The sequence below is a fragment of the Saccostrea echinata genome, unplaced genomic scaffold (assembly GCF_033153115.1).
Source record: "Saccostrea echinata isolate AGI-Se365-2 ecotype Australia unplaced genomic scaffold, CSIRO_AGI_Sech_v1 ptg000009l, whole genome shotgun sequence".
Taxonomy (NCBI): Eukaryota; Metazoa; Mollusca; class Bivalvia; order Ostreida; family Ostreidae; genus Saccostrea; species Saccostrea echinata.
The window spans coordinates 29,806,794-29,834,591 of record NW_026889758.1 but is presented as its reverse complement, the minus strand read 5'-3'; the positions used below and the strand labels follow the sequence as shown (position 1 = coordinate 29,834,591).

Below are 27,798 nucleotides of genomic sequence, written 5' to 3'. Positions count from 1 at the left end.
TTTTCATATTTCACTTTCAGTTCTTTTTTCCGACTCATGTTGTTATTCTCCTTCCGGCCTGAATAGAATTCATATTCTGTGCCATTGCTGGCAGATTCAAATATGTAGCTGTAATAAGTTGTAATCGCCATTTGTTTTATAGATAAAATGTAGAGGTAATGATCACTCGAAATTTCGAAGAAATGTAGTAGTAATGAGTTTGATGCCATTTTCACACTTTATTCTTATTGTGCATTAACTTCTATGATGTCACAGTCCATTTTAAAATATATAAGGTTACCTACATTATGGTCGTAAGATAAATAATCTCTGTGTCAATGTGATCTGAGTTAACCCATATTTTACCTTTGGGAGTGCAATGGCCTTATGTTAACATCTCCTTTACATTGTACATATATATACCTATTCATCCACAGTTAAAGGGGTATGGACACAATTTTGAAGTTTATATCAACAAAAGTATTGGTACAATTCCATATGTCTCACATGCTGCAAGACCATTTTAGACCAATATACCGTTTAAGCAGAAATTTAAGCAGGGATTCAATTTTGGTATTTTTAGCGAGGATGCTGAGATTGCTAAAATTGACTATCACTAACAATTCATTCCCACATTGAAGGTAATTACTGTAATCATTCTATCCATCACAAAATCGCTAAAATTACTTCTCACTAAAATTTAAATACCATTTTTTTAAAGAGATTTATTGCTGTATTTGCATCTCGCAAATGAAAGAAAAAGTGAGCAAGCTCACATACCCCACACTCCCCCAAAACTTGACAATGCAACACATAATGAATGGTGAGGTGCTCTTTAAATACACAGTATAATTCAAAAAGGGGCATTACTTGCAAAAGATCATCACATCAAAACTTCTTGCATATAAGGTCATTCAAATCTTTATATGTAACAAATTTAATTGGGCTGAGGTTTCCAGATAAATAATGGAATCAAAATTTCTTGGTAATATACAAATCTGCACATTACTTGATAATGTCTGAAATACATATAAAGTTCAGGAAATTCAGTGCAGGAGTTATGCTGACAAACTGTTATTTAAATTCCTCAGTGATTTTGATTTCTTAATGTGTGTAAGTCCATGTCCAACGTATGACAATTTACATATTTAAATAATTGATGGAAACAAAATTATGCCGTAGTATGACGTCATATAAATTAATTTGTTTATATACTGTACTTATGAAATTATTTAAGGCAAAGCACTGATTTGAGGGGAGTTGAGAACTTTTTGTGTACCAGTACTTCTATCCAAGATTTTATGTATGTGTGTGTTGAATCATTAATACCGGTATTTTGATCTAAAAATCAATAAGGGTCTTTTAAGGTCATAAAATATTTCACATAAGATTTCATTACAAAAGCTGATTCTAGTGGATTTCCTTATTACCTAGTTGGAAAGTTTCTTCAATAATAGCCAAAACTCTAAGGGCAAAAATAATGGAATCAGAATTTCCTGACAATATGTACATCTACACACTGTGTCCTAAATATCTGCAAAGATTGACGAAATTCTGTGCAGTGGTTTAAGAGGATTTGAGCTGACAAACTGTTCATCTCTAAATTCAAGATATGGCAAAAAATCTAAGTTGAAAAGTGACGAAATTACCAGAAAAATAATGGAATCAGAATTTCCTGGCAATATGCACATCTATACACTGTGTCCTAAATATCTGCAAAGTTTAACGAAATTCTGTGCAGCGGTTTAAGAAGAGTTGCACTGACAAAAAAACAGGACTGACTGACTGACAGATGGGTCAAAAACATTATGCCCCCCGCAACTTGTTGCAAGGGGTATAATAATTCCACTTATACACTTAACAGTTCTGGTTAATGTTACCAATATATTATGTAATATGTATTTATCAATACATTGCGTACAAAAAGAGTTTATGAATTCTGGTTAACATCATCCTTATATATACATATACCAAGTTAATGAGGAAGCTATATATTTTAAAATACGAGTCAAGAGTCATCTCTTATTTGATAATTTTCGAACACTGATATCTTGAATACCATGGATATGTCAAAGCCATTTGGAGATCCCAACCACTGATTCTTTATGTATTTTACCCTTGATATCTTGAAGTTTTTTTTAGTCCCCTTGATTTCTAGATAACATGGTTTGACAGCAATTTCTAAATATCAGTTTGTTTTTATGTTAACAATATTTAAATCATTTGAGATACCGAAGTTCAACTGTATATTGAAATCTTTTCTATACTATATATATTTTTTTATTTTTTTTAAAGTAATAATTAATCAACAAAACTTATGAAAGTAAAACATCCCACTTGTATAAATATACACTAATGCCATGCACTTCCCTGATCCCAGCTATAATGCATAATACAGCATTGTGCATGTCTAGATACTACTTGGTACTAAAGAATAATAGAGCTAAATTTTCTTGTACTTTTGACCTGTACAGGAATGCCATAACCAGTTACTTAGAGCAGATTTTATACAAAATAAATAATGGTAGATGAAGTATAATATTTTTGAACCACTCCATATTTATACAAAATAACCACAAGCACCATAAAAAATACATGTTTCTGTTTATTCCATTTAAAAGTGAATCAAAGTTATTACTTCAATGGGTCCAGTACATATAAATGAGAGGTTACGCTAAAATATAACAAATTCATCATTTCTGGAAATAAATACAATTAATTTTGTTTTTATAACATTAGATAAAACAAACTGTACAGAGGAGAAGAATGAATTGTGACTTGAGTAAATATGTAGTGGGAACGAATATGGTCCACTTCTGGTATAATAAACAATACCCTAACAAGCTGCCTTGCAACTGTCTTTTTTTCATAACTTTTGCCTAAAAATGGTAAAATATTGTCATCCCCAAATCTCTTCTAAATATTAATTGTACTGATACTAGACTTACATTCATTTTTTTTTTAATTACAGAGCTTTTTGTGTGTCAGCTGAGTTAGTACAAATATTGTACAATCCCTAAATGAACTAAAAACTAATGATGTCAGCAAAGAGGTATCTTTATCTATGATTAGGGATTTTTTTGTGTGTTTGACTCAGTAACTTACCTTTTTGTTATTTGCTTGATCTTCATCCTACAATGCAAAAAAAAAAAATAAAAACTATCCTGTGATATATTGTACACAGGGAAATTTTTGCCCCTGTTTTATTTTCACCCCTTTCGCCCTACTCACAGATGGGCAAATTTAAAACGGGGCGAATTAAAAAAAGAAAACAGAATAATATCTTAAACAGAATTATGACTGGGCAAATTTAAAATAGGGCAAATTTGTTTGCAAGTGTGAATAACACAGGGCAAAAATAACCCTGTATACAGTATCCTGAAATAGTGATGAAATGCATGGTAATTGGAATATTAAGTAATTATTAATACATATTTATCTCAAGTTCCCTTGGCTTTAAATTTTAACTCTGCCATTATTAAGAGAATCATTTGCCTAGTTCTCTAATTCAGTACCCACCTCAGCAACACTGACATGTAAGATGAATGTCTTTCCTTCATAGGTAGGCATCTTCTTAATTTGGCTCCTGAAAATTTATAATCTTTTTGAAAAAGTTTCCTTATAAATTAACAACTACCGGTAATTTTCAAGTCATTTGTAAAATTTCCTGTATACATTAATGGAATTTTTTTAGATAAACAGATATCTTTACTTGGAAAAAATGAACATAGGTTGTAATAAAAAATTTGAAGCGCACTATTTCTTACCATTTGTACAGCTGTGTTCGGCGACTTCCATGAAAAGTCATAATGCCTTGATGTGTGACACCAAGATAAAGAGAAACACCCTTCTGATCCTAAAACACAATGGTTTATCACTGGATAAGTCATGCAGTACATGAAACAGGATCACCTTGTCACAACATTTTTCTACATTTTGGCAATTCTACACGCCATTGCTCTGACATCATAGGTGTTAATTCTGGTCAAGCAAAGCTCTTATTTTGGGTTTAACTTTTGTATCTTTTTGCACAAGAAAGCATCTTTTCTAGTCCAGTAGTTCTTGAGAAGATTTTTAAAGATTTTCCTATGTATTTCAATGTAAAAATTTAATACTCTATTGTGGCCCCACCTTATCCCTGGGGGGTAATGATATGAATAATTTAGAATTTACACTACCACAGTAAGCTTCCACATAAGTTTCACCTTTTCTAGCCCGGTGGTTCTTGAGAACACTATTTTGATGATCCCAACCTAATTTTGCCTTTTCTTGATTATCTCCCCTTTGCGGTTTATAAAGCGTAAACTGCCCCAAGTTATGTTATATCGTATAACATAGGTTAAAATAAGCTTCATTCCTTAAATATACGTAGAGTTGATTTATTTAACATCAAAGTCTAATTGATCTATTTATTCTCATGATCAGCTGTTTTCTATAGTTTTTCACAGGTAATCACCACTTTTTCACCCTTTTGATAAAAGAGTATTCTGCCCAAATGAAATTATTTTCTCCACCCAAATGAAGGAAAAATTCTGTCCAAATGAAAGCATAACCTGTCAAAATGTAAAGAACAAGTTTTATCACCTAATTATGACTGTTTTTCAAGCTAATTTAAATGGTAAAATGATAATATGTAATAAGAATATATACATTATACAGATTCTGTAATAGTGTTGAATTTTCAAGAAATTTAAGAACCTATTATGACTGTTTTTCAAGCCAATTAAATGGTAAAATAATAATAATAAAAATATATTATAAGAATATAATTGTGTTTAATATGCAAGAAATTTAGAAACAAAATAAAAACCTTTTAATCGCTTTTAATCTTTTTCTTTTTCTAAGCTAGCTTACTGAGATAGTGTAAAATTGCTAGCTTACTGAGATAGGGTAAAATTGGTGACATTTCTTACCTTCACCTGATGTGGGTCCACCCCATACGTGTCCAGGGTGGCAGCTTTCTTCAGGAAATTGGCCTCAGCTTCTGCTGGTACCTGTCCTCTATAAAAGAATACCGTGACTTATATAGAGACTTATGGGTCTCTCTACTTGATCCCAGCTACAAAGTCAGATTTGTATCTTCATAAGCTGCCTCTCAGAGTGAAACTAATGAAATGTTTGTAACTATATAACATTTACTTACTTTAAATCATATTTTATTTCAATTTATTTATAAACAGGGAGTTGTTTTATATTCTAATCTATAAATAAAGATTTGTCTAATATTTTTCTTTTGCCAGATATTTACTGTAATGTTTTGTAGTGCTTACGCTAGGGTCTTGTGAATTTCCATGATTTCTTCCTCCATTTTGGCATTCTGCTTTGGAAGCATCTTGAACTCTGACACATAGCCTGGGGGGTGATCCTCTGGGTCATAATCCCCCACCTCAGCTATCAAACACAAAATTCGATTAATAAGGCTTCAATTTTGAAAGCATGAATTTTTTTTTGCCAAGATTTAAATTTGATCCATTTTTTCTCTTAAAAATCTTTTAAATCACTACACGTCCAAGGAGAATAAACAAATTGATATACAAAAATTAAAACATTTTATTTGATGCTGATTATATTGTTGACACAAGTAATTTTTTATCCTGAAAAATGAATACATGAAACTATAAATGCTGATCCATCACATTCATATATATATATATATATTGTAGTCTTTTTTTTTTTCTTCAAAAAGTCCTTATGAGTTTCTCTTTTTCAACTGAATTTGTAATAGCTAGAAATCTCTCAACTCAATTCTTCATAATCTAGCCTAGCTCCCCTAGCTGATATACAAATTTGTGTCATAATACTGTAAACCAACTAATATTCGTGTCATCTTTTATTCGCAATTTGTCAGTTTGAAATCAATCCGCGACAATTAATTTTCACAACCAAGGAAACATTCTCTTCAATAAAACCGAAATAAATGGTTCACTGTGATTAATATTTGTGAGTTAATGTAGCTAAGGTCATGAAACTCACAGATATTTCTCACACACAAATAAAAACTGGTTTACAGTAGGCTATATAAGATCTAACACACTAAAACAACATACCAACTTCGAAAATTGTAGGATTATCATGAGAAAAGTTATAAAGAAACAAACCCAGAATATCTGTCAATGGACTCATGACCATATGAACAAATTAATATATTCTTCAACTTCAGGACCAGTCCCCAGAAAAACCAGAGAAAACCACTTACCAGTCACATCAGACACACTTAACTTTCTCTTCTGTTTCTACATTATTGTTTTTAGCTCACCTGAGCCAAAGGCTCAAGTGAGCTTTTCTGATCAAAATTTGTCTGTTGTCTGTCGTCGTCATCGTTGTCGTTGGCGTCGTCGTTGTTGTAAACTTTTCACATTTTCATCTTCTTCTCCAGAACTACTGGGCCAATTTCAACCAAACTTGCCACAAAGTATCCTTGGGTAAAGGGGATTCAAGTTTATTCAAATGAAGGGCTACGCCTTTTTCCAAGGGGAGATAATTAAGAATTCGTGAAAAATTAATGGCATCATTAAAAAATCTTCTTCTCAAGAACCACTGTGCTTGAAAATATGAAACTTATGTGGAAGCATCCTCAGGTAGTGTAGATTCAAGTTTGTTCAAATCATGACCCCTGGGGGCGATCAAAGTTTTACATAGGAATATATAGGAAAAATCTTTAAAAATCTTCTTCTCAAGAACAGCAAAGCCATGATTGGTCATATTTATATGGTAGCATCCTCAGATAGTGTAGATTAAAGTTTGTTCAAATCATGACCCCGGGGGGTCGGGTGGGGCCACAATGGGCGATCAAAGTTTTACATAGGAATATATAGGAAAAATCTTTAAAAAATCTTCTTCTCAAGAACAGCAAAGCCATGATTGGTCATATTTATATGGTAGCATCCTCAGATAGTGTAGACTCAAGTTTGTTCAAATCATGACCCCCGGGGGTCGGGTGGGGCCACAATGGGCGATCAAAGTTTTACATAGGAATATATAGGAAAATCTTTAAAAATCTTCTTCTCAAGAACACCAAAGCCATGATTGGTCATATTTACATGGAAGCATCCTCAGGTAGTGTAGATTCAAGTTTGTTCAAATCATGACCCCCGGGGGTCGGGTGGGGCCACAATGGGAGATCAAAGTTTCATATAGGAATACATAGGTTAAATCTTTAAAAATCTTCTACTCAAGAGCAGCAAAGCCATGATTGGTCATATTCAAATGGAAGCATCCTCAGATATTGTAGATTCAAATTTGTTCAATTTATGACACCCCCCCTCCCCCCGAACCACTTTTTTATTCAAACTTTTCAACCTTTTAAGACTGAACTGATTTCTGTTTTTTCCTAGCCATAGTGCTCAGGTGAGCGATGTGGCCCCTGGGCCTCTTGTTTATAATGTTATTAAAACTTTGACCTAGATCTGACTTACATTGGATAATATAGGCTGCCAGAACAAGAGCATCAGCCTGTGAACAAAGCAGGCGGCCATGATGAAGGTCACGTCTCAGTTGTAGGAACAAGTAATATCTAGAGAAGAGAAATCAAAATGAATGTAAATCCCTATATGGTCAAGCTGATTCTTGGTACTTAATTCTTTAAAATCATATCCAAATACAGATCTCAGTGAAACACACTTATAGCAATACAATTACTGTATGCCGTAAAATTTTCACCCCATTTTATTTTTTTTTAAAACTATTTTTTGTTCCATAGTAACTTCTGTCTTTTGGCAATCATGGTATACCTTGTTATTTCTTCGTGCAGCTTGGAAGGATCCGAAGGATAAAACTTCACTCGAAAACACAAAACACATGGATTTACACCTGTAACAAAGTCAACAATCAAGTCAACAATCAAGCTCAGTTTAATGGGGGTATGACAGCAAATTTGGTTTCTACATATCCAAAAATAAAATCCCTTTTGTTGTGACAATTGCGGCATTTTATAGGGTTTTCATCGGCTTTTTTCCCCCACAAAATTATTCGAGGAAAACATTTTTTTGGTGGTCTTCTTTGATGTGTAGAAATTTTCCCTTTGTTTAATCTAAGGGAAGTATGCAAGTGTGAATTTTTCTACCTTTAATTCCTATTTCTCCCATTGGCACTATATGTTTCTTTACACTTCCGTAGCGACCGTTTTTTTCCCCCTCATTTAATCCTCATTACTATAGTATTTTTTTTTTACTGGAAATTTTGGTAAAATTGATAGGTATGCCAACTCATGTGCTCAAAACAACAGGATATCTTCCTTTCATCAACAGTCAAAACATGAAAAAAGGACTCCAATGCTCTAAGAAAATTTAATCTTGAAGGACTAATGAGATGCTTCTAAAGAAAAAATTTCAGAAATTTTCCAGTACCAATTTAATTAGCATCGAACAATGACAGGTACAAGTATACTCTTCAGAATTCAATGAACGTGGAACTTATAAGGTACATCCACATAAAATCCATACAGACTAATTGTGTTTAAAATCTAATAACTACACTGATACCAGCTTGTCTTACATGTTATTAGCCCTCATAAAGAATCTCTTTAAAGCATACTTCATTTATTAACATCAGAAAGAAGAGACTGGTAATTCATGTGCTTTTTTCATACAGACAAAGAACTTGATTACTTAGAGAAAACAACTCATGGAAAATACTATACAATTATCAGTCTGTTCTAGACATCTCAAATTCTATTTTAAGGAAATGAATCATATTTCTACATTTTCCTTGAACTGGTTTGTATAATTTATTTTTCCAAAGAGAGAGATTGGACATAAAGTATCCTGCTTTTATGTAAATGTCAGAGCTCCTTCCTTCTTATCCCAGGATGTCCTTCATAATATCACTCCTGAAAGGCTAGGAGATCTGGTGATTCCATTTCCATGGAAATTAATTATTTTTGGCATTCATGATGTTTTATCTGGTAGTGCTGTCAAAGTACCATGATGCACATTAAAAAAAATCAGACTTCTGGGTTGGGCTTTAAAATTATGCAGACTGTACAACTGTTATAAAAATCACCTGTCATTAGTTTACATAGAAATTATATAAAAAAAAAACCCCAAACAACTAAAAACCAATGTACTTTTCTAAAGTCAAATAAGGACAATCCCCTAAATATATACACAAATTTATATAGAAAAGGATGAAAGAAAATGTTGGTAACAGCTGCAGCATATGACTCAACTACAACACACCAGCCTTACCTTTCAGCTGTTTATATACAGATTTCAAAGGATCCAACCAATGCTGAAAAAGTAAAAAAGATTACAGTATAAATAGCTGTTATGAAGTTATTTGTAAATACATATTTTTAAAAAGTTGCTTGTTTTTAATGATGCAGTGTTCCTTTTAAACATTTTAAATTCTAGCTCTTAATGAAACAGCTTTCATTAAATGAATTAAAATTGTTTTCTCCATTAATTAAACATCAAAAGCTGGAAAAAACCCCATAGCATCATCAGGATTAATGTGAAATGATCCCTTGGGCCATGAATTCATTTCTGTTAGCTAAAAAAATCAAATATTTACTTCATCAACTTATCATCACCTGTCTAAATGAAAACAATACATGAGCCTAGCTCTCATGGGCATTAGCTATGATGTAAAAATACTGATCAGCCAACATTTCAACATATCGACTGCAACTTTCAGGTGATGAATTTGGCTACAAACTAATCTTGTCTGAGCAAATTACATGTACTTGTATATGCAACGACCATTCAGTTATAATTTTTTAAGATGAAATGCTGTAATTCAACTATTGAATAAATTTGATAATATCAAAAATGGTGAAAATAACTCTGGTTGTTGTAAAATAAACTATCCCCCACCTCCCCTAATTTTAAACATTATATGAGGTTATAAATAATTAGAAAGTCCACCTCAAAAAATATTATCTTTAAGGAAGGCAAAGTAGCATAGTTAACAAATATTCTTGTAGTGTGCATCCCTAGATGCATTTATGTAAGTTTTGTCTGGGTAGTATTTTGAGTAGGGATGTGAGATTTTATCGGTATACCGGTATATTGTGATTTTTTATTGCTTAAAATGTATTTTCATATGAAGACTAAATAACTTTTAAACTAAAGTGTAAAAAATGTAAAACAGTAAAACACTGACACCCTAGCATCCAAACATGATTTATTCTTATATAAATAAAAATGAAGTTATGTTTTTACAGCATATTTGAAAGAAAAATAATTGAAATTCATTTAAAATCATAGTAAAAATTGCATGTAAAAATTTCATGAATTTATAATGATATATTGGGGGAGAATCATGACATTGTAATACGAAATTTTTGGTGATAGCCATCCCTAATTTTAATTAGTTTTTTGGGAATTCAGCATTTAAACCAAAATATCCATGCAAGTTTGGTCAGCACAAGGCTTAAGTTATCTTCAAACAAGAGGCCCATGGGCCATAATGCTCACCTGAGTCACTATGATCCTGCTGTTCTTCATCAGCAGATTTTTTTCCTACATATTCCTATGCAAAACTTGGATCACCTATTGTGGTCCCACCACCCAGGGCATCATAATTTGAACAAACATGATCTACACTACCTGAGAATGCTTTCTTATCAATACAACTAATCATGCCTGTGCTGGTCTTCAGAGGATGATTTTTAAAGATTTTTTTCCATATATTAATATTTTAAACTCTGATCACTTATTGTGGCCCCACCCAACCCTGGGTTCATGATTTGAAAAAAATTAGAATCTATACTTTCTCAGGAAGCTGCCACACAAGATTCTTCTTTTCTGACCCACCAGTCTTGGTGGCTTAGTTGTAGGGCATTCACTTCATGATTGGGGGGGCAGGGTTTGATTCTTGTCAAACATAAGACATAAACAGTGGTAGTGACTGTTTCTTTGCCAAGTGGCCAGCACTAAAAGTGAAAGCCACGGGTCTTTTGGATGAGACCTTAAAAACTGAAGTCCCATGGCACGGTAGGCGTCAATACAATAAAGAACCCTCACTGCTCAATAGCCCTAGTACCTAATATAGTTCTAAATTTGAAGCCTTTCACTGGCCTACGGTGACATCTCAATATGAGTGAAAATTCTTGTCTAATGAATAAGATGTGAAACCACAAACAATCAATCAGTCAATATTTTCTTGACCAGTGGTTCTTGAGAAGATTTTTTGAAAACCCATACCTATTTTTTGTCTTTTCCTGATTATCTCCCCTTGGAAGAGGGCTTGGCCCTTCATTTGAACAATTTAGAATCCCCTTTATCCAAGGATGCTTTGCTAATTTTGCCTCAGGATCCTTCTATCCACAAACTAGAACAAAAAATCTGGACAGCTAGCCATACCAACAATGACAATTGTTAAATTTGCTAAACAGATGAACGCTGGACAATGGATGATCAGAAAAGCTCACTTTAGCTTTCAGCTCAGGTGAGCCAAAAACTGGTAGCTTGTACTCCTTATGAAAATGGTGAACTTGAAGATTTAGAATTTTAAGTTTTGTGTGTAAATTGACACTTCAAAATTTCTTGTATAAGTACAAAATATGCTTGCTTCTCTTTTTATTTTCTAGTCAAAAGCTTTTTTTTTAGCTTTCCAGTCATCTCACAAAATACTATAAAATCACATATTTTTGTGAGGTAATTTCCTTCTTGTTTGAGGAAAAAATATGGGTTCGTGGGGATTTGATTTCTTGAATGAAGAATTGTTGTGTAGTATCATATAAGAAAAATTACATTTTGAAGTATAATCATAAATTCATGGCCACATACTGTAAAATCTGGTCAAGACCAGATTTGGAGAGTAAAAATTCTGGTCAAAATGTGTAACGACATTCAGGGTGTAATTATCTTGATTAAATTATATATATATATATATTCATTCACATACACACACACATTTCAATTTGTATATTGAAAATTATTTTATTTAAAGAGGTTTTAACTAACAATGGCAAAAATTGAATATATATATTAATTACTTCATTGATTAAAATTACATGTTAAAAGGGCATTGAAGGTTTCATTATTCAGTATTGACATGAATTAGGTGTGCATTTTTTTTTCAAATAAAGAAAGCCTTTTCAGAATCTGCATTGCTGATTTGATGCACATGGGAAGTTTGTGATTAATTTGAATGAATTCCAATCTTGGTTTTGAAGTTATTTTTCGTCTCCTAACCTAATTAACAATCGCAATATATATTAAATGTACAGTTAGCCCCACACTATCTTCTATCACTTTATTTTATCGAATGAAAGTTGTTTTCCAAGATTCTTTGATTAATAAATAAATATCGTTTTTCTTTTTCTTGGTTTAATTTGCTTCTGCTGGCCCTGATAACAATATCATTCTATTGGAAGCTATTTTATAACGACTTCAAACTTCCATTTGTCAAAACAACTCCCAGAATGATAATTATTTACACCTGCACTGATAATTTACTAGTACACGGCATTGCTTGGGTTGTAACTGGTGAAAAACATGACCTGCCATGTCATAGAAAATAATCGAGTAAAGGGTTGAAAAGTTGGGTGTAACCCAACAAAATTGGGTGAATTGGCAACTAAGGATTCGTGGGTCTCTTCATACCACAACAAAATTAAACCCCCACAAAAATTAGTGATTTCACAGTAGTTTATAGTGAGTTGGTGCAATTTTTATGGTAAAAATGTAGAGGTATACTGTGAGCACCAAGCTAAAAAAATGATACCCCTTGCTCCCACGACTAAAATGGCATAGTCCAATGAATGCTGTGTTATGAGAAACCCCAAATATCTGTGCAATCGAAAGGTAAAACAGGAGATGCACAATGGCACTATGTAACACAGATTCTGTGAAAGTCTCATTAAATTTTATTTAGTAGTTTAGGAGCTAGGACTTACAGACAAGAGGTGAGTACATCCAATATTATAGAAAAAATGGCAGTGTACATGATCTCTATGGGAAACTCCAATATCTGTTCAATCAAAATGTAAAACAGGAGGTGCACAAGGGTACTATGTAATAAAATTTCTGTGAAAGTTTCATTAAATTTTATTTAGTGGCATAGGACAAGTTTCAAATAAGAGATGAGTACCCCAAATGTTACAGAAAGAATGGCAGTGTCCAGGTTTTGTCATGGGAAATACCAATTATGTATCAGATCAAAACATAAAATGGCACTATGTAATAAACATGCTGTGAGAGTCACATAAAATTATGATCAGCAGTATAGGAGGAGTTGCAGATAAGGGATGGGTACCCCAGTGTTACAGACATATGGAAGGACGTACGAAAGGATGGACATCCCCATTATTATATGCCCCCCCCCTTTTCATGCAGGGGGTATATATATAAATATATTTTGTTTTTTTTGTGAAAAAATAATTCTTGATAAAAAGTTGTAACTTTCATCAAATTATATTCCCAGACTAGGTTTCTTTTCAAGAATATTCATAATTATATAAAATTATAAAAGTTTTTCTTGTTAGGTCATGCAAAAATTAAGAAAATGTGTAGCTTGAGAATGCTCAGCGAATGTAACAAATCACATGATGGAGGTCGAACAAAATCATGGTGGTTTATAATCATGTTGTGAATTACTCACTCTGAGCATAAAAAGAAGAGATTTACTGTAAACTGGGATATAAAAGATCAAAATGCAGTGTTCATGTATTTATATAGAAGAGCAAATCCAGAACATAATACAATATGTCAAATGGTAACTTCACATATTTTCTCACACATACATTCCTATTTATTAGACAAGTGTTAAGCTTTTTAAGGTAGTCCGATCCTCAGGTTCTGAAAATCAGCTTTTAAGTAATTGAAAATGCACAAAAAATGTCTCTGATTTCACATAGTAATGTGAATTTACCCGTGGAATTTCTTCAAAATCATTATATAGTTAATCATATTATATAGGGAAAATTATCAAATCTCAAATATATTTTCAGGAAATGCGAATAAAAACACCAGCTATGCATTTTCTAATCTAAAATTGATCAACAAATATAATTTAGGATAGAAAAATATAGGTATCCAGGCATTTGGAGAAAATTGCATCTTTTTTATGCTTAAACAGTAGTTTAGTTCTTCTTTTAACTTCAATTGTTATATAATACATAGTGTAAAAAGCTTGTGCTATCATTGCTAGACATCACATATCACATCTGATTTCATTTCATGCTAATAAGCAGTGGTATCTAATGCTAGACTAAAGGAAATTCGATTTCTCTAAAAATGAATTCATTTCTTTCTTTTATGGGGTACAAATGTCAACTTTTTACATGACGTTTGTAAGACCTAAAAGAACCTTGAATCATATTAAGATGCATAAAATGAAAATTGTTGCACAAAAAGATCTCAATTTCAAGCTTCATTTTGAGACTTTTTAAATAAAATAATAATTTTAAGAGTTATCCTTCCTGGCTGAGGATCGGATATCCTTAAGTCATGTGGTTTTGTCATTTAAATATTCAGAACTTATTTCGTCAACATCAAAAATCAGTTTCCCCCTCAAAAATTGTCCATAAAATCTTAATTATCTGGATCATCCATGTCTGGATTAATAGTGCTCCTCTGTACAGGGTCTTACCCTTTGTTATTTTCGACTTATCAACAAACAATTTTACCGTTTTAAAGTTGTGTTAAAGATAAATAACTGTGTTGAATTTGCCCATGATGATGATTGCCATCATCGGGAAAGGGGTGAAAATAAAATTGGGATAAAAATTTTCTATTATAAATACAATGTACAGTCATTTACACTGATAATCACATCTGCTCTTATATTTTCTGTCAAAGGTACAAATAATAATAAGATCACTATAATAGGAGAATGATGTCACCTAAAATTTCTTAAATTTACGGTAGACCTACATCAGATATTGTTTTCAATGTAAAAGAATACCCATAAAAATTGACAAATACAATAAAACTTGTCTTATCCGTATGTTGTGCATTTCGAAATCTTGTCTAATACAATGTTAACTTTCAGTCCTTTTTAGTACATGTAATTTCAGTTGATTTTAATGTTGTCTAATCCAGATTGTTGTCTAATCCAGCCAATTTCTGTGGAACCAGTGGTGTCCGGATTAGACAAGTTTCACTGTATATGCATTTACGTATCTCTACAAATCTGGTAATTCAACAAATAGTCTAAGCGTTTTTATTTTCCATCCTATGCCCATTTCATGGGTGGTATTTCCTAATTATAATTCATTCCAGATTAAACGCAAGATTCAAATCTGACAAAAGAAGACACAGCTAGGGAGTGGAGATTGAAAAACTATTGACAATGTCCTTTCAGCAATTACATGGACTGACAATTATAGGACATCAAAATGACCCATGTTTCATGAATAGACCACTATAATCGTCCAGTGGTTAACAATAAAACATATACAGGCCAACAAAGAAAACCTTAAGGTGTCACAAAAGATGATTTATGTCAAGTGTCCATAAAAATTGTTGTAATAAGCCTTTCATTTACTTTCCTATTTCAGCTTCTTTTTATTGCCCACAACATAAACTAAGTTTTGAATATAGGTACTGGCACCTTCAAGGATTAAAACTTTTCAAAGTGCTTAGTCTTTAAATTATATATTACCAATTCTAAAACCAGCATTTTCCCTATCATAATGGATAACTTTGTTCTTAATCTATATTCTAAATCATTGTTATTCTTTGAATCCAAATTCTCTATATCTAATTTTATTTCATTCCATATCAAGTATTCATCCCCTATTAAACAAGAGGCCCTTGGACCACATCACTCACTTGATCATTATTGAAAAGTTTAAATTTATATGTGATCCCTACCTACCTCAAAGGGGGGGGGGGGTGAACAAACTTGGATCTATAATAATTGAAGGCTTCCATATTTCTTTGACTTATTGAGGTCTTAGAAGATTTATAATAATTTTTTTCTACACATTTCCAAGCAAATGTTTCATCTTCTTTTGTGGTCCCACCCTACCCCAGGGAGCATGAATTGAACAAACTTGAATCTACATTACCTGAGGATGCTTCTGTTATCATGTGACTAATCATGGCTATACTGTTCTTGAGAAGAGAATATATATTTCCTCTATATTCTTATATATAACTTTGACCCCCTGTTGTGGCCTTACCCTACCCCTAGGGGGTAGATTTGAACAAACCTGAATATACACTACCTGAGGATGTTTCCATATAAAAATCAAGAAATCATACCTTTGCTGTTCTTGAGGAGAGGAATTTTAAGATTTTTCCTATGTATCCCTATGTAGGAATATAGGGGTCTCACCCTATCCCGGGAGTCATGATTTGAACAAATTTAAATCTACACTACCTCAGAAAATTATCACTTATGTTTCATCTTTTCTGGCCCAGTGACTTTTAAGAAAAAGATTTTTAAATGACCCCACCCAATTTTCACTATTTTCTCAATTATTTCCCCTTGGAAGAAGGTGTGGCCATTCATTTGAAAAACTTGAATCCTCTTTACCCAAGGAGCCTTGGCTCGGGTAAGCTAAAATGTTTATGACAATGAACAGAACAATGACAAAGACAACAGACAGTGGAGTCTAACAAATTTTTATCCAAAAAGCTCACTTAAGCCTTCGATTCGGCTCAAGGGAGCTAAAAAGTCATGGGGACAAATTAACACTTAGCATGCTGCCATTGAATTCCATTTTCTTGAATTTCCTACTAGTCTTATTTAGAATCAAACTCTTAATACGTGTACTAAGAAACATAAATTTTATCACGTTGAGCTACAAGCAAAATCAGCCCCTCCTTTTGATCACTGTTGATGAGGTAATCATTTTAAACACCTGATCAGAATATGTTTACATTCCTAATGTAATGCAGAAAGTATCTTCTTTTTTTAAAAAAATTTTTGATAAGTATTAATTATACCCTTTGTTTGTCTTCTACATATCTCAGGCCAAAGTAATCCTTTTCCACCAAGTTGAGTTTATTACACACTTGATCAAATAGTTCTTGTCCATGGGTGTCCTTCTGAAAAACAGAAAAGTTAGGTCAATCAGTAAGCATAGGTCACAAATTAATGGACACGTATAAATGCGAAACAGTTGACTTTTGAGAAAAATCCACCTAAAACCCCAAAAAGTGTCATCAAAATCTACACAATTCTTATTACCTCATATGAAAAATATTTCTTTAAATAAATGCACATTTTTAAGACTTCTCTACTTTTTTCAAAATAAGAAAAATAAAAAGACTTAATTCTACTGGAAAACTGATCAACATACTGTTTTCTGTAATCTTCTAAATAGCCAACCAACATAAATCAAAGAATGAAAAAACAAAGCAAAGTGCAAAATTTTATTAATGTACTGGGAACAAAATCCTGAACCAAATATAAATCTCGCCCACAAGATGCAGAAATGTTGACATAGGACCTGTACAGTAGAATAGAGATCTGAAGTTGGCTGCTTTCATCAATTAATCAATATTTTATCTTAATATGCAGATCAATTGATATCTATCATCTAACCTTGCCTCTGAAAATGTATGTTGCCATAATAAATGATTTATGAAGCCATCTTGACAAATCTCAGCACTCAGCATTTTGAAGCATTAGCTTAACTGCCATATTTTGTTGCTTACTACTTTAATAACTTTACATAATTTTAAGCTGTATAAATCAGGATGAAATTATTTTTTACAAGTTAATCTTTTGGGAGGGAAGGGGTGGGGGGTTATTGCAAAATTATACATTTCTTAAAGTAAGCCATCTTGAACATGACAGACTTCATCATTATACGAGAATTGTCCAGTAAAATTGCAAACAAGTTGCCTTGAGCAAAAAGTAACCAATACTGCATTCTAAAAAAAAAAATTCAATGCTCATTGGTTTATTAATTATCATTGTACAGTTATATTCAGAAAAGATTAGTCTCTATATTCTCTATATATAAAGATATATGCTCAAATAAACAGAATATGGTAATTTATGTTATACATGTATGTGGTCTTGCCTTGTGGCACACAGACAATAATGTTAAAATGTCTACTGCAATGTCATATTTCATCTGTTTTGATAATCTGCTAAAAACAAGTTTGATCAGTCTAGACTAATAGAGAAATTTCAATCCTTAGCAGGCAAAGGATCAATCTCACACACACACACGAGACCATCTGATGTTTTGTACTAGTATGTTATCTAGGTCCTCTTACCATATTCAACTAAATAGACAATCTCGGAACAGTTTTTCCATGGTCTATGTTAATATCATCTTTCATTACTGCCAGTATAGCTATATTTATTCATATGTATTGGTCTATCATGGAACTCAAAGTCAAATTTCCAATTAAAAGATTGTCTATCCAATTTTTATGTCAAAGATAAGTAATATTCTGATTCTTTTCATGTTCTTTTATCTTTTAAAAGTCTTTAGAGGCATATGTCCTAAAACAGTTGAATGCTCTCAGGTGCACATTACATCATCAAAAGTCGCCATTTTTTGTCAAGTGTGCTTACCACTATTTCACTCCCACTTGCTCGGGAAACTGTCAAAAATTATGCAAATGCTTTGAACTTCTCAAAATAATGACACAGTAAATAATGACTTAAAAAATGATAATTTAAATCAAAACCAATATGTAAAATTGCTCGGGAAACTGTCAAAAATTATGCAAATGCTTTCAACTTCTCAAAATAATGACACGGTAAATAATGACTTAAAAAATGATAATTTAAATCAAAACCAATATGTAAAATTACATATCTTACTGAAGTCTACTTGTGTGCCAAATTATAAACTTAAAAACAAACCAAAACTGTAGGAAGAGTAACGTTTTGAAATTATTTCACAGAAATTTCTATTTTTGGTAACAATAGCAACAGTTCACTGAAATCAAAAACTATAAACAAATTATGTATCTCAGTGTAGTATACTTGTATGCCAAATTATATACTGAAATCAAACCAAAACTGTAGGAAGAGTAGCATTTTGAAAGTATTTCACAGATATCTCTATTTTTAGAAACAATGGCAACACAGATCATTGAAATCAAAAAACTGATAAACAAATTTTGTATCTTAGTGTAGTCTACTAGTGTGCCAAATTATATCTTTCAATCAAGCCAAAAATGTAGGAGGAGTAGCCTTTTGAAAGTATTTCACAGAAGTTTCTATTTTTCGTAACCATTGCAACACTGTTCATTGAAATCAAAAACTGATATTATACGTCATGTATCTTAATTAGTGTAGTCTACTTGTGTACCAAGTTATATTGAAATCAGACCAAAACCGTAGGAGGAGTAGCATTTTGAAAGTATTTCACAGAAATTTCTATTTTTAGTAACCATGGCAACACCATTCATTGAAATCAAAAACCGATATACAGAATTATGTATCTTAGTGTAGTCTACTTGTGTGCCATGTTATATAGAAATCAGACCAAAACTTTAGGAGGAGTAGTATTTTGAATTATGAAAAATTATTTACAGTCCGACTAACAGACAGACAGACGGAAGGACAACAGACACCTTACTTTCGCATAAGCTCTTCTGGTCTCTGACCAGTAGAGCAAAAAACAAACTCATGAGAAATCTTTCAAAACAACATTTTCCCTTCTTATAAAAACTTTCACTGAATCTTATAGTTAGGATTTGGGAGACTTATACTACAAATGATGTGTTCAATCATTTTTTTTCAAGAGCAAGTATTACTTTTAAGACTAATTCCCTTTTTCTTCCTTTTCCTAGCAATTCAGGGATTTATCTACCTCTTTTATTTGACTACACTAAGGGGAAAAATGAGAAGATTGTCGGGCATTAGTGCTGGAGGTCTGGTGTGAATATACTATCATATGGAAATTTAGAGACTTGTCACCATGGAAATTTTGTAATAAATGTGGCAAAAATCTGCATTCTGAGGTAGTTTCTAAAACTTACATGAATAAAAACATGTAAAAAAAAAAATGTTTAATCCGGAAATTTTGCTGCAAAATAAAAGGGGAATTTTGACATATTTTTTCAATGGGGGAAAGGTACCATTTACCGGTAAGTTAAAACAGCATTGATGAATCATTTCAATCAAATATTAGTACAAATATACCAGAAACTTTCTTATAGAGCAGAATATTTATTGTATGAATTGGTTTACATCATTTGAACATGGTGTGACCATCAGAAATATCAATTGAAACCTTTGAGCACGTACATGCATGAAAAAAAAATACAAACAGTACAACACAGAAACCTGGTAAAAACATGAATATACTGAAACTTGGAACATTAGACACCTTATGACAACATATAGAAGCAAACATTCATTAATAAATATGTTTGATTAGTCCATCATAATATAACTTTACCTGAATTAAAGAGTTTAATGTAATGGTAAGAATTTACCTTACATTTAAAGTTTTCACTGACTTCTAAACCATCAAGGTCGGTGCAAGACGCTTTCTTCTTCATTCTGTCCTGAACTAATCAATTCCCACTTCCTGAGTATCATTCAGAGACATGCAATCAAAAGCAATCACAGAGAGAACAGTCAGGTAAATCTACATTCTATTTCAAAATGGGTATCCATAGAGACTTCGCATTAATGGTTCACGATGATGAAGAACCATCCAATATATAATAGAGCCACCTATCTAAGATACAGATTCGATTTTGTCCATGAAAAGAAAAAGCCCTCAAAAATCCAATTTATCTGCAATATCTGTCTTGTACACTGACCTGCTAGTGCTCTCAGTCAAATTAGTTCTCTCTAGCCTGCCAAACAAATGACTTGTTTAATTCCCACTCAATGAATCTCAAAGTACAGTATCCTATCAACTGCAATCATCAATCAGATTTTCTTATTTCCATGTTTTAGTTGTTCCTTTCCTTGTTCGATTGAATCAATTATGGAAATTACAAATACCATTGAACCAAAGTCTGGAACTAAGCTTTCAGCATGGAGGCACTGATGTTGAATACTTAATGGTACTACGTTGTCTGTTTGACATACCCTCTTGCATGTCAGGGTATTGAAATATATTGGGTTATATTACCAATTAGTTAGTACAAACATCCAAGCCAGTTTTCCATTTCCAAATGAATTCTATGGGAAATATTGATGTACAAATTATACTTATACTAACACCCAATTCTCAATATGGCCATCAAATTATCCATTTATTATTATGATCAGGGTCATATATCAATTTCTCTAGACAATACACTGACCTCAATTGGCTACCTTCATCAGAGAATATAATCTTTAAAGTCAGAAGTGGTGATTTCTGTGGGAATCAATGCCGTAACACCCTATTCAGGGGGACAGACATACCTCATACTCATAAATATTCAAAACATAACATTTTCAGGAAAGGAACTGATGTATCAATAATTCAATATTCTACCCCAGTAAACTTAATGAGGCTTTATGTTATCATTTGTATATAAATATTTAACAGTAATCCACAAAAACACATGTAATTTTTACTTTAGCTCACATAATGTTCAAATATCACTATATAATTCTATCATTTTAATTAAAAATCTGACAATGCTGGGAAATGAACTTGGTACTGTCTACATTAAAGTCCTATATGCTCCATACTAAGCTAATGAGGCCGATGTAGAAAGGGTATTTAAAAACTTTAGAACACTTAGTTTTCCTATAAGAACCTATGATTTTCAATTATTTAAATGTACATTTTTAATAGAAAAAAATCTACATCATATCAATATAAACAAAAATTATCAGAATTTTAAATAGTGGATTTTCAGTAGGTCAATATCCTTTTAACTCTCCATTCCTTAAAAGTAATGGGATTTTCCATTCCTTAAAAGTAATAGGACTTGGCCCCTTTGGAACCTCGGCTCAATTACTTCTAAAGAATGGGGAGGTACTTACTTTGACATTACCTTAAAGACCCAATTTTTTACCGTACGGTTACCTGAGGAGGGGGAGTGGTCTTGATAGTACTGGTGTTATTTACCTGGAGAGCCCCAATACTCAAGATGTCAAAAATCCCTATACACGTTGCATTACACAGGAAGTCTGTCTTTGGTAATCAGGGTCAACATTACGCGTTTTGTGTCTAATTTAGAGCAAAAAAAAAATACTTTAATATAAAATTTATTAAATAAGTATGAATATTGAAATAAAAAAAATCCCATTTATCAAATTTATCCGGCGTGTGGATTTTTACCACAATCGAAATGTACTTATTTTTTCTCCCGGTGCCAACAATGTTGTCCAAAATATTCAGCATTTCTGAAGGTCCCTGTTCACAGATTTGTATTGTTTGTAAGATTTTAATCAAGATCGATCACTATTCGTATTCATATATATGCAAAGATAAAGCATGTGATAAAGGAATCTTTCGTAATTCATGACCTTAATGCTAAATATTTTTCTTATACATTTTATTTTGTCATAATTTTTATTGGCGGGCTTCACATTGAGTTTCTGTGCACCCAAATGCAGGGTCGACAGGGGCGTTACGATGATTACTAAAATCTCGGCAAAGGTTGAAGAAGGGGCTCAGAAGAATTTTTGGTCTTAGCTGCTACGGGAACTTCGTTCCTCTCCGGATCCAAGTCCCAGGCAGTAATTGAAAAAGATCGAGCCACTAGTTTTTCTTCAAGAAGAGTTACATTTATTTTGGACATGGAGTCATCATATTGCTTTTAAAAAGTACCAAACAGCAGAGGATATTGAAAAAAAAAATATCATGAAGTCAAGGTTTAATTCTCTACTCTTAATTATTTCAATAAAATGACCAACCATGCAATATAACAGCGACTTGATTTTTTTTAACCCTCAGTGTATATACAAAGCGACTTTTCTTGCGGTACATGAAAGTGTTTGACGCGTGACCAGGCGATCATTTTCAAAACCTGCAAATTCAGATTATCAGGTAGCACAGGTAGCTGGTCTGTCAATCAAATCAGTAGCTACTGTTTTTTCTATGATTGACAGGCGGTATATTATTGATCTTGAATCAGGTAGATTTTGGGGGCGTTAACGTAAAATTGGGTGTTTAATTATACATAGGACATTACCTTAATTATACATATCTGCTATAATGGAAAACTTAAATGATTTTTTTTACTTTTTGCTTTTAATTAGTGGGTTTCTTCCAATTTATTGAATCTATAGAATATACACAGGCCTTTCAAAATCTGACAGTACCCGTTACTTTTACCCGACTGAAATTATGATTGTACTGGACAAAATATTGATGGAGAAAAAATTTGATTACATATTTAATTAAAATTGCTTACACAATGTATCTCCTATTTTTGTAAAAGTACTGCATGTTTCTATAATATTTTTGAAAGCCATGTATAGATATAACTGCAATCTCTTCCTCCATCCTCACAATGTCAGGGGCCCTGAGTCAACACAGGCAACGAGATGACTCAGGACCACTGAAGTTGTGAGTATGTGTCTAACTCATAAGTTAATGAATCCACTGGATTCACTCAATATGTAACTGATAAATTAATCCCAGAGGTGTGACTTCCTATTCTCTCTCAGATATAAAAGCTTTCTGATTTTCCCTGCAATCTACTCTGAACAATAAACACAGCCCAAAATGTCTAAGTGTTGCATTCAGAATCATTGTATTTCTTACAACTATCATCCTATTTATGACTTTGGAAGCACTGATCAAAGTGGCGAGGGTAGGATATATCAATAGTCAGCTTTTTATATAGCGCACCCTTACTACACAAAATGTAGACAAAGCACTCTGAGATTCTGTCAGTCTGTAAAAACTAATCATATAATGGAATACCCCCCCAGAACATTCAAAGTCTCTAACATTTCTTATTTTTATTATCTAACTTGTACTTTTATAACTATTTATTTCTATATTCTTTCAAATAATCATGTTACTGTATTGTTCTGAATAAAAAACAGAAACATCAGAATTATTTTTCCTGTTTGATTGACATTTACAAAATTCTTATATTGAAGAAACATTAGTTTTCATTTAATAAAATTGTCCACAAGACATGCAAAAGTATATACTGTAATATAATAATGAGCTGCATGTATACTGGAATCTGATGAAGCTTCTCGACCACATTCTGGAATACATGTATATATTAGGGGTTTTTTTCTTCTTAAAAGTTTTAATTATATTTAGTTATATTTAAAGAGAAGATTACACAGTTATTATTTATCCTTCACTGTCCATTAACAGGTTTGGTGCTGACCATAGTGATACAACTAGGCATATAATTTAGAAAGGAAAAAACACAACAAGCCACACGGAATCCTGATCTTCATTAAAAAAGTGATATATTGCTTCAATGCATTACATGATCATTTATTGATTGCCCAAAGAAAGCATTCAGTCTATGTGGGCTATTCTGAACCTGGGCTCCATTTAAGGATAGGAAATACACACTTTTTTTTCAGAAATCAGCAGAAAGTCTAATATATTTATGTTCGTATAGATCTTTGGAATAATGTTATCCAGAATAATTCAATGGAGAAATTTCTAAGATTTTGTGAAAAAGTCATGCAAAAACTTGCATAGAGTTATACAGAAAATGGCACAAAGAGGCATATTTGAACACCAAAAAATACAATTTCTTTACTTCAAGGCATTTACTGTTTTTTATCATTTCTATTCAAATTCAGTCAACCAAGAAGTCTGTGAGCCAATGCTCACTATTAATACTCCAGCTCTGGGGCTCGTTTCTCGAAAAGGCCTACGACCAGGCGTAAGCTTAGTCCGGACTAAGTCAGTGACTAAACCCCAAAATCGGACTAAGTAGCGTTTCACAAAAAGGCGCAGACTTAGTCGAGACTAAATTTAAGCTTAAATCTACGCCTGCTCATGAGTTGGCGTAAGTTCAGGGCTCGACATTAACGCTTGTCCACATGTCCGGTACCAGTGAAAAAAAAATTACGGACAAGTGAATATTGCTGAGCACTTGTCCGATTGGACAAGTGCATTTTAATGTAAAGGAGTCTCTAAATAATAAAAAGAACGACTGTTGAAAGTTAATCGGTAGTTTCAAGACGGAAGCTGTACATAAAAACCGGACTTCGATTCACATTCGATCGAGATCAAAGTTCACTAATTGCATACTACTGAAAAGGCATGGAACTTACGAACTTAACAAAGTTTGGATTCTGTTTGATGTTGAAAGGTTCACTTCTTGTTGTCAGATAAAATTTCGTTTTATGTGTTTGTTGTATTTATCAATAACATCACAAATAAATCAAGCACATGTCATGTGTAATGGACTTTATTTTAGTTTTCACTTTTCAAGTTGACAGTATTAGATCTTTATTGAAAAATTTTCGGACAAGTGAAGTTGAAGTTCGGACAAGTAAATGTCTTGGTCAATTGTCTGATAGGGGTGAAACGGTACACCTCCTTCACGGTTCGATACGTATTGCATAATTTTGTCTCGGTTCGGTTATTTTCGATACGATACATTTTGATAGAAGGAAACAAATTCAACGTTGTTTTATGCTTTCTTTTTCTAAATCTAGTCACCTATTTTACGAATTTTTTTTGCAAATTGACTAGAAGAAATTGATTAAAATTATTTGACTGTCAAAAATTATCTTACAAGCTATCAGTAATCAAAAATTTACGTTTTCTATACTTATTTATACTGAGTAACATGTTATACCTTATGCCAAACCCGACTGAATAACGATCCCGACCGAAAAATGAACCGAACCGAAAATTAGAGATTTTGCACCGTGTATCAAACCGAGAAAAAATACCGCGGTGCATCGATACCGCGGTGAACCGTTTCACTCCTATTGTCCGAATGGACAAGTAGAGAAAAAAGTTAATGTCGAGCCCTGAAGTTCTTAGTCTGCATAAAACTTGAAAAAAGTGGCAAGTGTTTTGATCATAAAGAGATAAAAAGAATAATTATTTTGTATGTGTACGATATAATACCTATTCATGCACATATCTGATATGCGAAAAATCGTAAAATATACAATTATTATGTAGGTAAATAGAAAGGCTGTAAAAATCCAGCGAGGATGCAGACTTTTTTCCGTAAAAAGGTTTGATGAGCTAGAAATTTGTAAGCAAGAATTTTGAATTGTGAAACAGGGGGCTGCAACTCTCTCGCTTTTTCCAGTAATGGTATTTTCTGTTAAAAATTAAGTTGCTATTTAGGCTGACCTACACTTTCAATATTTTTTGTACTGTCAAAGTTTGCTGAATATTTTGGTTACTCAATTACCTACCTCCTTCCCCATCTTCCCCACACACTGGGTCCATGATAATTTTTTTTATTTTTGAAATGGATAATGTTTTTGAAAAAAAAAATTCCTCAGACAATATACATTTTCGATAATAAGAAATATTCATTAATTATGCCATCAATTAAGTTAATGTACATTTTACCTTCATTTCCCCTTTAATTAAATATAAAATTTATAGAACAGAAAAATATGAATTTGTAAAATATTCCATTGATTAATTATTTTTTTCCCGTAATACTGTTATTTCCTATTTCAAAGGAGTAACTGTACAAGTCATGGCGTATAAGATGTGCAGATGGGTCTATCATTTTTTTTTTTTTTTTTTGAAAAAAAGGTGCTTGTTTTTAATTAATTTACAATCTTTTCTCAGACGAATTTTGTTTGAGAGTGTCTTTTGATCGATTCATGAACAGATATACATTTTATATTACATGCATTTGAAAAGAAAGTGGTCAATAACGTGTTAAAAATGTTTTTTATTGTAAATGAGAAACAGAGTTTCAAATTTGCTGTCATTTAATGCATTATACACTGTACTCATAAGACATATCAAGAAGAAATTTTGCTTATCTAAAAATACGTATTTATGAATATGAAAATCATGACTTCTTAATGTCTTTAAATCTAGATAAAATCTTCAAGAAACATTCTGCATCTATACAAGAAATATTATATGATCATATTCTTAATAGAGATTGAAACGGAATTACTAGATTTAAAAGAAAAAGATGGTGATGTTTAAATTTATGCCTTTCCCAATCTAAATAAATCTGATCCCGACTGGACATATATTAAATGAAAATATTTCAGAAATTTTTAAAAATATTAGATTGCTTGCCTGTAATATGGATTGCAAGAAATTCATTAAAAACTAAGTAAGCTTTTGCAAACCTTTATTGAGAATGCGTTTACTAATGGAAATGTTGGATATGCGTATTTTTACATGGACTGTGTAAATTATCATATCGATATCAATGTTATACTGTATGTCCAAAGTGTAATACATGTATTATATTAAATGTATCAGCTTGAATGCCAAGAAATCTAATTCAGTTAGAATTGATCATTCTGTTATGGAATTATAAATTCAATACAATAACTGGTAAATTTTCAAAAATCGTTTCAATATTTTAAAAATATATGATTTCATAATTGTTAAATTTTCCACAGGTCCGTAGAACGCGGTGGGGCCAGGCGCCCCTGGCCCTCCACTTTTTCTGAGTGCAGTATTTTGCTATATTAAATTTTCCTTCAGATGTTGTCCCCCCCCCCCCCCCACCAGCATTTACGGACCTGTGGAAAATTTAACAAATATGAATTAGCTTGATTAGCTTTTTGACTTGGCAAATTACATGACTTTGACAGTTGATTAGGTTTTTGACATGGACAGTTAATGAAGTTTTTTTGGTCACATTAATTTGGGAAGTTCCTCCCCCGCAACCCCCTCCCCCTTTTTGTTAGTTGAGGGTTTTCTTGGTTTGTCAGATTTTTCTTTTTTTTTGGGGGGGGGGGGGGGGGGGGGGAGTCCTCCACCGTTGCTACGAACCTGTTCCATGCCTTTGCCACTACCATATGTGTATTTATTTTAATGTAAAATATGTGAAAAGAAAATATGGCTTATTTTCAAAGGACGTATGCTATGTACATAGTTTGGGTTTTAATGTACGA

The 27,798-nt window shown here is 32.4% G+C and overlaps 1 protein-coding gene across 4 annotated transcripts in view; it reads right to left on the bottom strand.

Moving 5' to 3' along the window:
- The window catches only part of LOC133182191 (FERM domain-containing protein 5-like), a 41,273-nt gene that overhangs the window by 7,170 nt on the left and 6,305 nt on the right, over positions 1-27,798 (bottom strand). For 2 of the 4 annotated variants that reach the window (XM_061316936.1, XM_061316938.1), the window contains exons 2-11: positions 16,821-16,922; positions 9,165-9,207; positions 7,710-7,788; positions 7,395-7,492; positions 5,250-5,370; positions 4,893-4,980; positions 3,747-3,835; positions 3,499-3,565; positions 3,085-3,111; positions 2,618-2,653 (exon numbers count right to left, since the gene is read on the bottom strand). In XM_061316936.1, the coding sequence (XP_061172920.1) occupies positions 2,618-2,653; positions 3,085-3,111; positions 3,499-3,565; positions 3,747-3,835; positions 4,893-4,980; positions 5,250-5,370; positions 7,395-7,492; positions 7,710-7,788; positions 9,165-9,207; positions 16,821-16,922 (750 nt within the window). The remainder of the gene's footprint in view (positions 1-2,617; positions 2,654-3,084; positions 3,112-3,498; positions 3,566-3,746; positions 3,836-4,892; positions 4,981-5,249; positions 5,371-7,394; positions 7,493-7,709; positions 7,789-9,164; positions 9,208-16,820; positions 16,923-27,798) is intronic. The other 2 variants (XM_061316937.1, XM_061316939.1) reach the window with 1 other exon arrangement.